This window comes from Gracilinanus agilis, chromosome 4 (assembly GCF_016433145.1).
Source record: "Gracilinanus agilis isolate LMUSP501 chromosome 4, AgileGrace, whole genome shotgun sequence".
Classification (NCBI taxonomy): Eukaryota; Metazoa; Chordata; class Mammalia; order Didelphimorphia; family Didelphidae; genus Gracilinanus; species Gracilinanus agilis.
Genome location: NC_058133.1, coordinates 478,777,106 through 478,789,534, shown reverse-complemented (window position 1 = coordinate 478,789,534; position 12,429 = coordinate 478,777,106). Strand labels below are relative to the sequence as shown.

At 38.4% G+C, this 12,429-nt stretch overlaps 1 protein-coding gene across 1 annotated transcript; it reads right to left on the bottom strand.

Annotated features, from left to right (window-relative positions):
* Positions 1 to 5,559: 5,559 nt before the first annotated feature.
* Positions 5,560 to 12,243, bottom strand: LOC123247329 (C-C motif chemokine 4 homolog). Its single transcript, XM_044676193.1, has 3 exons — positions 12,129 to 12,243; positions 10,068 to 10,194; positions 5,560 to 5,736 (listed from the first exon to the last, which is right to left on the bottom strand). Exons 1-3 carry the CDS (start codon positions 12,181 to 12,183, stop codon positions 5,637 to 5,639), a joined length of 282 nt encoding a protein of 93 aa, XP_044532128.1. The 5' UTR covers positions 12,184 to 12,243; the 3' UTR covers positions 5,560 to 5,636.
* Between the last annotated feature and the right edge of the window lie 186 nt (positions 12,244 to 12,429).

The window sequence follows — 12,429 nt, the reverse complement described above, 5'->3', positions numbered from 1 at the left end:
TTAGTGTTTTTTGGGTCAGGAGAAAAACTACAAAAAACTAGAGGCAAAATCCCCCAAACTTTGACTTCAAATCCACTGATTTGGGCTATCTGCCCTCCCTGTTATGTTGGGCTGTAGGATGGGGAAAAAAATGGAAGGGGAGTCCCCTTCCTGTGAAAAATCCTGAGTTGCAACTCTCTCAGCCATGAGCCCAGGGTCAGCTTAAGAATTTGGCTTAGAAACTAGAAGGGGGATGGTGCTGAATAGTGTTGGTTTGCTCCTCAGAGGTCTAAAAGCCACCTCAGCTTGAAGCAGGGAGTTGAAGCAGCTACCATGCTTTTGAAACCCAAGTTGGGGCAGGGATGGGTATGGGGATCTTACCATTTTTTCAGAACCAATGAGTTTCCAAACAGCCCTCAGACCTTCCAGCACAGGGCACCATAGAGAGGCGATGTGAACTGCTGTTGCTTGTGAATAGCAGAAAAGACAAGGACCCCCCCACGTAATGGCCAAGAAGGTGTGAACAGCAGCAGCAGCAGGAGGAAACATGGCTTACAAAATTTATCAATTCTCTCTTTTTTATTTTTTTTAAGGCTTAAAAAATTTTTTTTGAGAATTCTATCCCAAAGTGGTAGCCATAAATGTAAGCTTAAAAATTAATATACAAAACTCCAAGTATTATATTTAATAAGATTTATTAATAATAACTTAAAGTAAAAGGAATAAAAAGATAAAAGTAAAAGCCTGCGTAAAATCAGGTTTTCTAGCTGAACACCTGGGAAAAGAGAGACAATAGGGGGTGGGGTTTCCCATACAACTTATAAACAATACCTAAAGACTCTATGTGAATGAAGGAAAAAGGATTCTGGGAGATGAAGTCCAAGGGTTCAAGATACATATGCATTTTAAGAGAACTAACTTATCAGTTGTCTGTATACCCCTGCTTTTGGAAACTTGGTGAAGGCTATGGACTCCTTAAAATAATGTTTTTAAATGCATAAAATAAAATACATAGGATTACAAAAGACACTAATTATAGTTAAAAGTAGTTATGAAGATAGTTGAAAAAAATAAGTGCATGAACCTCAGATTAAGAACCTCTGTGTCAAATGATCTTAAAGATCTCTTACAACTCTAGTAAGATTCTATGGTGCATTCATATCCTCTTGGTCAAACACAAACATTTCCTCCCCACCCTCAGGGGTAGAAAAAGAGATATTCTCCTGTTTGTGAAATGGTACCCAAGATGTTCAGAGGTCTCTTAAGGTTCCCCTCTGTGGCAATGACAAAATCTTTCTCTTTCATTTGCCTTCTATTGCATTCTTTCTAAAAAAAATCTTTTCTTTCCCTTGCATCATTATGAGCAAATGCCCAAGACATCCCTTTTTCCCCCCTCCCCCTCCAACTAGAACAGTCTTGGCATCCAGCCTGGATATTTCTCAGTTGCTTCTCCTTCCAGGGCTTGGACAGAGGGAATTTTTCTTGAGTCCTTCCATCCCTGACCCATTGGGCACCAGCTCCACCACATATTCTCCTTCCCTAATCTTAGGTGGTGATTCCATGATGGATAGCAGGGAACACCTGAAGACCTTCCCATTCATTTCCCTATATACCACATTCTGTCTCTGACCTTTGTGATTTTACACAGGTTGTCTCCCATGCCTAGAATTCTCTTTTTCCTCATTTCCTCATCTTGGAATCTCCAAACTTCCTCCAACTTCAACTCGATTGTTACCTCCTTCAAGAGGACTTTGGTTCCTCCAGTTGTTCATGTCCCTTGCACAAAATTGCTTTGTTCATATTTTGAATATTTCTAGGATTTACTTATCTGATTCTACATTGTATCTCTAAGTACTATGTAGGCTCCTTGAGAGCAGGGACTATATTGTTTTTGACTCGTGTCTTCAGCATCTAACTCAGTGCCTAGCACAGATTCAGTGATTAATAAATGTTCATAGACCAACTGGTGAGCAGTTACAGTGGCAGAATAATATTGATAATTGCTGACCACAGCCCAAGTGATACCCCCAAAAATCCCATTTTATTTTGAAAAAGTCCCCAAACCTGAGCAATGTATAACATCTGTGAATCTTCTACCTCCACAAGGTGGGAATGGGAGAATTCAAGCCCTGCTTGTTTTTCGTGTTTTTGTTAATTCATTTTTGGTTGTTTGGGTGTGTCATTGTTTTCATTGACATGGCTGTAGTTATTGTATATACTGTTTTCTTAGCTCTACCTACTTCAATATCCATCAGTTCCACATAGATCTTTCCCATGATTCTCTGTATTCATCATATACATAATTTCTTATAGCATTATAATATATATGAGAATATATGTTATATATTCCAATATAATATATTCCATTACACTCTTGTACCACAATGTGTTTAGTCATTTCTAAATTAATGGATGTGAACTTCGTTTTCAATTCTTTGCTATCACAAAAGTGCTGATATAAATATTTTGGTGCATATGAGGACTTTCTTCTTATTGATGGCTTTCACAGGGTATGCTGATGCACTGTTAGCTGCTTTTTGTAAAACTACAAACATTATCAGCCTTTCTATATATGACAATGAAATACAACAGAAAGAGAAAGAAAAATAAATTCTATTAAACATAACTACAGAATAAATAAACTACCTGAGGGTCTACTTACTGAGACCTGCAAAGTAAATATATGAACAAAACAATGAAGCACTTCATAGAAATAGAGGAAGATGCAAATAATAGTAGAGATACTAATTGCTTATGGTTGGATCATGCAAACATATGGAGAATTATAATAATAACTAATTTAGTTATTGTTCTACTTTTTTGCTTATTGGAAGTAGACAAAATAATGAAAGTCATCTACAGGAGCAAAAGCTTAGGAATCTCAGGAATTAAGGGAAAAAGTGAAAGAAAAGGAACAAAATTATTTGGTATTCTGCTTAAAAAATAGGAAAGTTGGGCAGCTGGGTAGCTCAGTGGATTGAGAGCCAGGCCTAGAGACAGGAGGTCCTAGGTTCAAATCCGACCTCAGACACTTCCCAGCTGTGTGACCCTGGGCAAGTCACTTGACCCCCATTGCCTACCCTTACCAATCTTCCACCTATAAGTGAATACACGGAAGTTAAGGGTTTAAAATTAAAAAAAAAAAAAGAAAAGTTACACAATGGATCAGTCTCAGAACAAGGTTCAGAAGCAATGGATGATAGCAGCACAGTGTCTGATAAATCCAAAGAGCACGATTAGTGGGATAAATATCTTCAATATTCAAAAAAACTGCTTAGAAAATTGGGAACACATCTGAATCAAATTAGGCTTAGACCAACATTTCACACCACATATCACAATAAATTCTGAATGGCCACATCAAATAGATATGAAAGGTTATATCAAACAAATTAGATGAGAATGGAAAGAGATGCCTTTCACAACTATGGAGAGGAGAACTCAAACAAATAGAAGGTAGAGATGATCATAAAAGTTAAAACAGACAATTATTCTTACATAAAGTTGAAAAGTTTTTGCACAGGAAGAATCAGTGGAGTCAGAATTAGAAGGGAAAAAGCTAATTGGAAAAAAAAGTTTTTCATAAGTTTATTTGATAAAATTTCTATATCTAAAATATATAGGGAATTCATATAAATTTATAAGAATGACAACCTTTTCCTAATGGGTAAATGGTCAATGGATTTGAATTGTCAATATTCAAAAGAAGAAATATAAGCTATCAAGTACTTTATAACAAGACTAAAATAATCTAAAAGAAAAACAATTATGAGGTTTTCTTCATACTCTCCAGGTTGAAAAAGATGAACAAAAAGGGAAAATGGTAATTGTTGGAAGGATTGTTGAAGTGAAGGTATGCTAAAGTGCCATTGATGAAGCTATGATTTGGTCCAACCATTCTGGAAAGGAATTTCTAATTATATCCAAAAAATCATCCGACTGTGTATATACTCTCTAACCCAGTACTATAGTACTATATCTTAGTACTATATTCTCAAAAGATCAAAGACTGAGGGAAGGGATTTATAAATGCAAAATTATTTTATAGTAGTTTTTTTGTGCTATAGAAAAGAACTGGAAAAAAGTGGTTACCTATCATCTTCAGAATGATAATTAATTATGGAATGTGAATGTAAGAGAATATGATGGTATGATAAAAATTATAAAAGAGATGAATTTAGAGAATTATAGAAGGAATCCTATGAAATTCAGAGCTGAGTGAACAGAAGCGGTAAAATAATTTATGCAATGACTTCTATAATATAGGGGAAAACTACTTTGAAAGAATTAAAACTTTGATCAGCTCAATGATCATTTACCACTCCAGAAGACTAGAGATGACAAATGATGCTTTCCAAATCTCAGCAATGAGGTATACACTAAAAGTACAGAATAAAACATATACATTTTCATGTGTATATACACAAACCTCGCCTCTATAAACCCAGATTCTTTATTATTCTTGAATAATTTGTTGCTCTTAAGAAATAAAGACGAAGACCTTTGTTAGAAAACATTTCTTGGAAAGGTAAAAATTTGCCAAGGACTGTCAGTTGGACATTTGGATGAACAGAAATTTAAATATTTACTATGTAGAAGTCACTAGTGATAAAGACACATTGTTGAGGTCTGCTCAACAAATTACTTGTGGGTCAATGAAGTGGGATGAGAAAAATAATTCTGGAATTACAGGAGGGCTGAGCTGACAGACTGACAGATGGACATGCACATATCTTCTTGCTGACCAGTGACAAAGTTTAATGATTTGGGGTACACACTTTATAGGGAAAATTATGTAGGCTAAATGATTAGGTAAGCCTTTTGCAGGGACAATGGCTAGCAATGATTTACAAGATGGAGACAATAGACCTAGATTACCTCAGTGGTTCTGAATAGAGTTTTCTATAGGTGATAATTCAATATGTCAATGTGCAATCATGTAACAGAATTTCTCATAGAATTCTTGTACCAGTGATTTCTTAGAAGAACATCTAGTATTTGGGAACAGATATGGATTAAGTTCTCATGCTTTGGGGGTGGGAGCTATGTGTCTGACTACTTCTAGGTTATGGTTGTTATTTTACTGGGGTCTGTTCTCACTACTGGGGGCTACAACACACAAAAAAATAGTACTTGTCCCCAAGGAGCTTACATTCTACCAAGAAACTCTGGCACAGACCAGACTTTCTGAAGTGTCTGATAATGAAAATTAAAGAGAGAGAGATAGGACAATTGTAGAGTCAGGATATGAGAGAGTGAAGAGAAACTTTAAAAAATATTTTAGGCTAAACTTTTGTCTTTGCCTATTTTGTGTAGTGAAAATAAAGCCATCCTATTTAGAACCAGCCTTGCTAAATTAATGAGTGTTGCTAGGGAGTATGAGACATTGGAGGTAATCAAGTAGACTTTTACTCATTGGTAACAGGACCAGTGCCATTGTAACTTTGGCACTGGAAGAGAATTTTGGGTTGCAGAAGCACACAGAGTACAAGTCACCTAGGTTGAAGTGAATCCAAAGCAGTAGAAAGGACAATGAGGATTGGAGGTAAGAAGGCGATGAAGAGCTTATAAGACAGTTTTATTTTAGAAACCATATTTTATTTTTTAGGTGGAGAAAGTTGAATACTTTTGTAGAAATGATCCAGGTAGGAGTGGCATTATTCAGTCCTCATTTTCTGTTCCAGAAGTAAGATGTACTCTTGTACCCACTCATTTTGGGGGTTGGCACAGATCTGGTGACCTTTGTGGGTGAGGAAGCTGGAGTGTGAGAAGCAGAAGAAAAGATAATAAATTTAGCACCAGGATTCCCTTCCCTAAGAGAGCTCACAGGTCTTACTACTTTACAACACCATCGTCTCTTTGCAAAACTTTAAGACCCTCCCTTAATCTTCAGAGAGCATAGTGCATAAAATGCTGGACAGAGTCAGGAAAAACTATGTTCAAATGATGCCTTAGATACCTATGAGTCGTATGACCCTGGGGAAGTGACTCGACTTCTTTTAGCCTCAGTTTCCTCAACTGTAAAATGGGGAGAACCTGCTTCCTAGAGTTGTCATGATTATTAAATTAAAAGACAAATGTAAATCACTTTGTAAACCTTAGAGAGCTGCATAAATGCTAATTATTATTATTATCATTATCATATTTCTTCAATGATTCCATGGGTGTCTTCTCAGAAAACCCTCTGGTCTTTACTTCCTCTGCTCCCAGTTCTTTCTCTTTCCAATGGGAGAAACTCCTAGAGGGAGTTGAAAAGCAGCTATAGAAGGAGAAAGAGGGTTGGATTTGAATGACAGAAGACCTCTTTCAAATACAAGCTCTGATTCTTACTCTTTGAGTGATCTTGGGCAAGTCACTTGAACTATTTGGTTCTCTATCTCCATCTATAAAATGTTTCTTCCTCTGTAAAATGAGGGAGTTGGGCAACATGGCTTCTAGGGTCCATTTCTATTCTAGATCAAGGATTCTCTTTAGAAACCATAAGAGATGCTACCCAGCTCTTTTTTCTCTCTCTAATATCTAGTATTATCACCAGCCCCAAAGGCTCCCGAATGCTATAAATCACAAGCACAATAAAGAGAGAGAATTTTATCCAGGATGCATGCATATCATCTATATCCTTTTTCTACTTGTACACCCAAAGTTTAAACAGTTTTCAGTTTTGTTGTGGTCTTGAGCCAATGTTTCACTGTTTCAAGGAAAATTCAAGCAGCTCAGCGGGAGTGATGTCCAAGAGCTAAAGCCAGTGAAAATCTGTCCCTGGGAAAACAGTTGGGTGGATGGCCTTGGGAAGGCTAAGATATTGCGTTGCTTGTTCAATGATACTTAATACTTTTATGGTTCAGCATCTCATCAAATTCCTTGGTCAGCTATGACAGAACTCCTCTTGATAGAAAGGTGGGAAATATATTGAATGCAGTCATCAGAAAGGGCTCCATCGACCTCACTGACTTCACGGTTGGATCAGGTTTTGTGATTTTTCTGGAACCTGTTGTTCTAACGAAATGTCTATCACTAGTCTTTGACTATTGTGCAAAACTACTGAAGTCTTCTTGCTGCCTCTCCTCAGTACTTCTCCCTTTTGAAGTGTATTTAAATCCTTCTCCTCACTATTTTTGGGCACTCCTGTACTTTGGCATGCTATGTGGTGTCCTAAATTGTAATCCCCTTGCTTTGATTAAAGACCCTTGTCGTTGCTACTTTGTCACTTCAGATCGACATAGATTAAGAAGTTCTGATCTAATCCAACCTTCTCATTTTACTGAGGAAGAAGCAGCTGATTGAATTTGCCCAAGTTTACACAGCGAATAAGTGTCAGAGCCAAGATTTGAGCCAAGGTTCTCTGATTCCACCTTTAACAATTATTCTTTTTGTTACTCCTTATTAATGCTATAATCCCATTCAGATTCTAAAATGTCATTTATAGAGAAGATAAAAAGGATGAGTTCAAAGAATCACCCAAATGTCATTCCTCCATTCCACCATTCTAGGGGCCTCCTTTGAGAACCTCACCCAGCCAGTCTCAAATGCAAGCAGCCAACACATCTGTAAATTTTACTCCAGAGAGTCCTTTTCTCTAAGATCCTATACGTGCTCTCATAATTTTCTTTTAAAAGTGGGGAGAAAAAAAGAACTGAAATAGGTTTCAAGAAATATTTTCTACCTGCTCTTGACCAGCCAAAGAAAGGTCTAGAGAGATGGAAAAAAAGAGAAGGGCTCACTGTAACCTGGCATCTCAAACACACTGGAAACAGCTTTCAGATTCTGAAATATAAGGAGCAATAAGGCAGTTTCTAAGAAACTTCCTGGGAACTAAGTGATTATATATTTTTAAAGAATGGTAAACTAAATGCAGATTAAAACATACTTTTAAAAAAGCTTCTTTAAAATTTATTTTTTTTGTAATGACTAATATGGAAATGTTTGGCATAACTACGCATGTATAATCTATATCTAATTGTTCAGGGGGGTGAGAATTTGAAACTCAAAATTAAAAAAAATTAAATATTATTTTTACATGTAATTTGAAAGATACATATATAAATGTTTATATAAGAATAATAAAATAATGGTAAGCACAAAATAAAGAATTCTAATGACTTGCCAATATTGATTATTTCCCATTTATTGTATAAATAGCTTCTTTATACATATTTATTTGCATGAATGTTAAAATTATATCTTGCTCTGGTCTCTCTGATCTCAGTCAGTCTAGCAGATTTTACAGGGAGGCAGTACAAAGGGGCAATAGCAGGAACTTTGGATGGCAAAGGGGAACTTGAAAGTCATGTATAAGCTGTCCCAAAGATCAAAAGTGCATAATTTAAAACTGTGTCATTGTATTGGAGCAGGGAGGTGGCATAATAGATGGAGCATCAGCTCTGGAGTCATCAAAATTTGATTTTGAATGTGGCCTCAGACACTAGCTGTTTGCTTCATTTTCCATGAGTTGGAGAAGGAAATGGTAAGCTACTCTAGTATCTTTGCCAAGAAAATCCAAAATGAAAGTCATGAAAAGTCAGACAACTGAAATGACTGAATAGGAACAATAAATCATATAATAACTAAAATTCACAACCTAGCTACCTGGACCCAATCAGGGGGAACTACCTCGATGCTGCCATCAAGGCTCTGATCCTTTGATATATCAATTCTATACAAAATTTAGGTCTCCATATTCCAAATCAGTAGAAAGTTAAAAAGATGTTGATAACTTTGAGATCTAACTTTGACATTTTACCAATAACTTTGAGATGATTTGGATATGTTAAGGAAATAACCCCAAGGTGGAGCAGGTAGAAATTGCTCTGTTTCCCTAAAAAGCCTATAAGAAAGGGATCAGCTAGGTGGATCAATGGATTGAGAGCCAGCCCTAGAGATGAGGAGGTCTTGGGTTCAAATATGATATCTGACATCCTAGCTCTGTGACCCTAACCAAGTCACTACCCTCAATGCCTAGCCCTTACTATTCTTCTGCCTTGGAACCAATACATAGTATTGATTCAAAGCTAGAAGGGGAGTTTTTTTTTCATGCCTGAGAAAGAATGAGACCTCAAACACTTGCTCTCCAAGCCTTCTTCCAACTCCATTGGGTCCATGCTGTTGAGTGCTCCCAACTCTCCTCCAAAGTAATGATTCCCTCTCCCTGTGTCCTTCCTCCTGCTCTTACCCATATTGCCTGTCTTACTTTACCATCCTACCTCCTGTGTCCATACTGACTGCTTCTGGATCTCTTTGACTCCTTCCCTCTGCCTGTCTTTGCTTTTTGCCCCCTATGGCTCTCTCTGTTTATAATACAGCATGATAGCCACCCTGTTTCTAGCTGCCAATTGTAGTCTTTCCTGGAGAAAGAACCAGGTGTGTCTGCTTCTAATCCTTTCCTTTTTCCTTTCCTTTCTCCTTTCCTTTCCTCTCCTCCTTTCCCCTCCTCTCCTCTCCTCCCATCCCCTCCTGTCCACTCTCCTCTTCTCTCCTCTCCTCCTCTCCTCTTTTCTTCTCCTCTTCTCCTTTCCTCTCCTGTCCTGTCCTGTCCTGTCCTGTCCTGTCCTGTCCTGTCCTGTCCTGTCCTCTCCTCTCCTCTCCTCTCCTCTTCATCTTAACCTTCTGTCTTAGAGTCAATACTGTGTATTAATTCTAAGGCATAAGAGTATTAAGAGATAGGCAATGGGGGTTAAATGCCCAGGATCACACAGCTGTCTGAGGCTAGATTAGAACCCAGGACCTCCAGTTCCTAGGCCTGGCTCTCAATCCCCTGAGCCATCTAGCTGTCCCCCTATTTCTTAATTTCTTAAATTAATGATTAATTCAGCTTGTTTGTCTCCCACATTTAGATTGTGAGCTTCTTGGAGACAGTATCTATATTTTATATTTCTTTGCAGCCCCAGCAATTAGCATAGAGCCTGGCATATAGTAGGGGTTTAATAAATGCTTAATTGACTGAATGAACTAGCAAGGACTAAGTTCAATTTTAGTCAACCCTCTGGCTTCCCTGATGGTCTCCTTCTCTCCCCTGTATTCTCCCCTGAATGTTCCTCCCTGAACTCTCAGTCTCCTTTTCCCCAGATGGAGGGTGTGGAAGTGTCACTTACACAATGGCTGGAGTGTGGCACAGGCTGCTGGTCTCATAGAAGTCTGCCACGAAGCGGTATGGGAGCTGGCGATGGATATAAGAGAAGCAGCAGGAAGTTGGAATGTCGGCTCCATTTTCTCTAGTTCCTGAGACAGACAGTGACAAAGTTGATGGCTTTATATTTCTTATAGGAAGGAATTTGGAGGACCAAGACCCACACTCCCCCCCCTTCCCCTCTTTTTCCTCTACCTCCTTCATCTCATCCCTTTGTCCTTAATTCTATTTTCCCTTTCTTCCTCCTTCTCTCCCAATAATTCTTCTTTTCCTTCTCCAGAAGATTGGACTAAGAAGTCCTGGTAAAAGAGGATGGAGGTTCATTGTGGAACATAACAAGATTAGGATAGTTCCCCTTGTTAGAGGAGGGACCATCACCCAGAAGAACCTTGAATATTCTCTTTGAGAGGCTGAGAGGGAAAGCTTTGGGAGGGCACTTGACTAGAATACAGGAAAACTAGTAAGACTCCCTGCTCCCTGAAGGCTATAACACATTGGGCAATATTCCCTCCATGTGTCTAAATCTACAAAATGGGATCATGATCCATGTTACAGTTGAATGAATACTAGATGAGAAGTTGGTAAACCTGGGTGAAATTCCCAACTTTGCTAATGTCTTTCTGACCTTGGACAGACCACAATCTCTCTGGGCTTCTGAAAGGTTCACATACCATCACATAGCTGGTATGTGTAAGATGTAAAACTTGACCTCAGGTTTTCCTGAAGAATATTGTCATATAAAAGATGGACTCATGTTTTATGGAGCACTTTAGAGTTCAAATCTGTTCTCAGACATTTACTGGCTGTGTGACCTTGGGTAGGTTACTTAACTTTTGTTTGCCTCAGTTTCCTTATCTGTAAAATGAAGACAATAGCACCTATCCTCTCTCTATTATTGTGAGGATAACAATAATAATATATAGTCACTATAAAGCTTTTTTCAGACCTTGAAATGTTTATTTAAGTGGCAGCTATTTAAACAATGTGCTGTTTCCCTGAGGCAATCCAGTCTATATGCTTTATTAAGAGAAGAAGGCTCCTAGCACTCTGGGTGTTCTCCTCTAGCAAGCATGGATGGATTGTGATTTTCCTTCTTAGAATGTGTCCATATTATTGAGATCACAGACCTATTGGAATATTGAAGATATATTTAAAGTTTTACAGTTTATGAAGTTCTTTCACACAAAAACTTCCTGATCTTCTCATGTCATGTCTCTGAGTGCTTTGTTCCCCTTTCCTGCTTCCTAGCTTGCCTCTATGTGTTGACTTCTTTCATTGGTATGCAAGCTCCTTGGGGACAAGGACTGTCTTGCTTACTGTATTTTTTTTTACCCAGCACTTAACATATTGCCTGGCACATAAATCATCTCTCTCTCTCTCTCTCTCTCTCTCTCTCTCTCTCTCTCCCTACCTCTCTCCCTCCCTTTTTATCTCTTCCTACCTATCTCTCCCTACCTCACTCCCCCCACCCTGCTCTCTCTGTGTCTTTGTCGCCTGTCTATCTTACCTCATTTAATCTTTTTCACAATGCAATGAGGTATGTAGTATAGGGCATTATTATTTCTCCCATTATACAGATGAAGAAATTGAGGCTCAGAGTGACTTATCATGGTTACACAGCTATTTAGTGATGGTCAAAGAGTTTTTTGTCAGCCCAGAGGAGCCTAAGTCTGAACCCAAGAGATTTGGATCCCTCATAAGAGTTTCCAGGGGTTATACACTCCCAGCTTGGGAAATATACACTGGGCAAATCCTCCCACACACCCTAGGGTGGACTGGACCATCTCATACCACTTTACCAACATCTAAAGAGGTGTGTTTAGAGGGGGACAAGAGGAAAAACTCCCTGCCTTCTCAGAATAGAAAGGGTGGAGGGAATCCGTTGAGGACCCCTAATTTCATAGCAGTCCAGATAGTTCGGTCAGGGATGATTGTCACAGGTGCCTTGTTCATTATTAGCCCCTGACATTCTTGCTTCTTTCTTCACAAAGAGCTGGTCAAAGGGAAAGAAAATATTTCGACTTACCTAACAAACCAGGTACTGAAATGATGAGGATGAAGAGGACAGCCAGAGGGACCATGGTTCTTGCAGGCAGGAGGAGAGAACTTTCAAGCGCACTCTCAAAGCTTAGGATGGCTGTTCTAATGGCTCTGCAATGTGGGCAGGGACCTTCCTTTTTTATAGGCAATAAATGGCTGAGAAAGAACAGGACAAAAAAAACTTTCTCAAACTAGATAGGTACAAAACATGATTTTTTGTAAGTACTGATGATGACACAATTTTTCTGAAATAAGGGAAGTGAGATGGGAACAAACAAGGAAGTTGA

Excerpts from the sequence above, each read along its gene's own strand:
- LOC123247329 (XM_044676193.1), bottom strand. The coding sequence starts at position 12,183 with ATGGTCCCTCTGGCTGTCCTCTTCATCCTCATCATTTCAGTACCTGGT. Across the intron at positions 10,195-12,128 it reads TTCAGTACCTGGTTTGTTAG|GAACTAGAGAAAATGGAGCC; the intron begins GTAAGTCGAAAT and ends TGTCTGTCTCAG. Across the intron at positions 5,737-10,067 it reads TGCCACACTCCAGCCATTGT|CTTCCTCACCCACAAAGGTC; the intron begins GTAAGTGACACT and ends CTCACACTCCAG.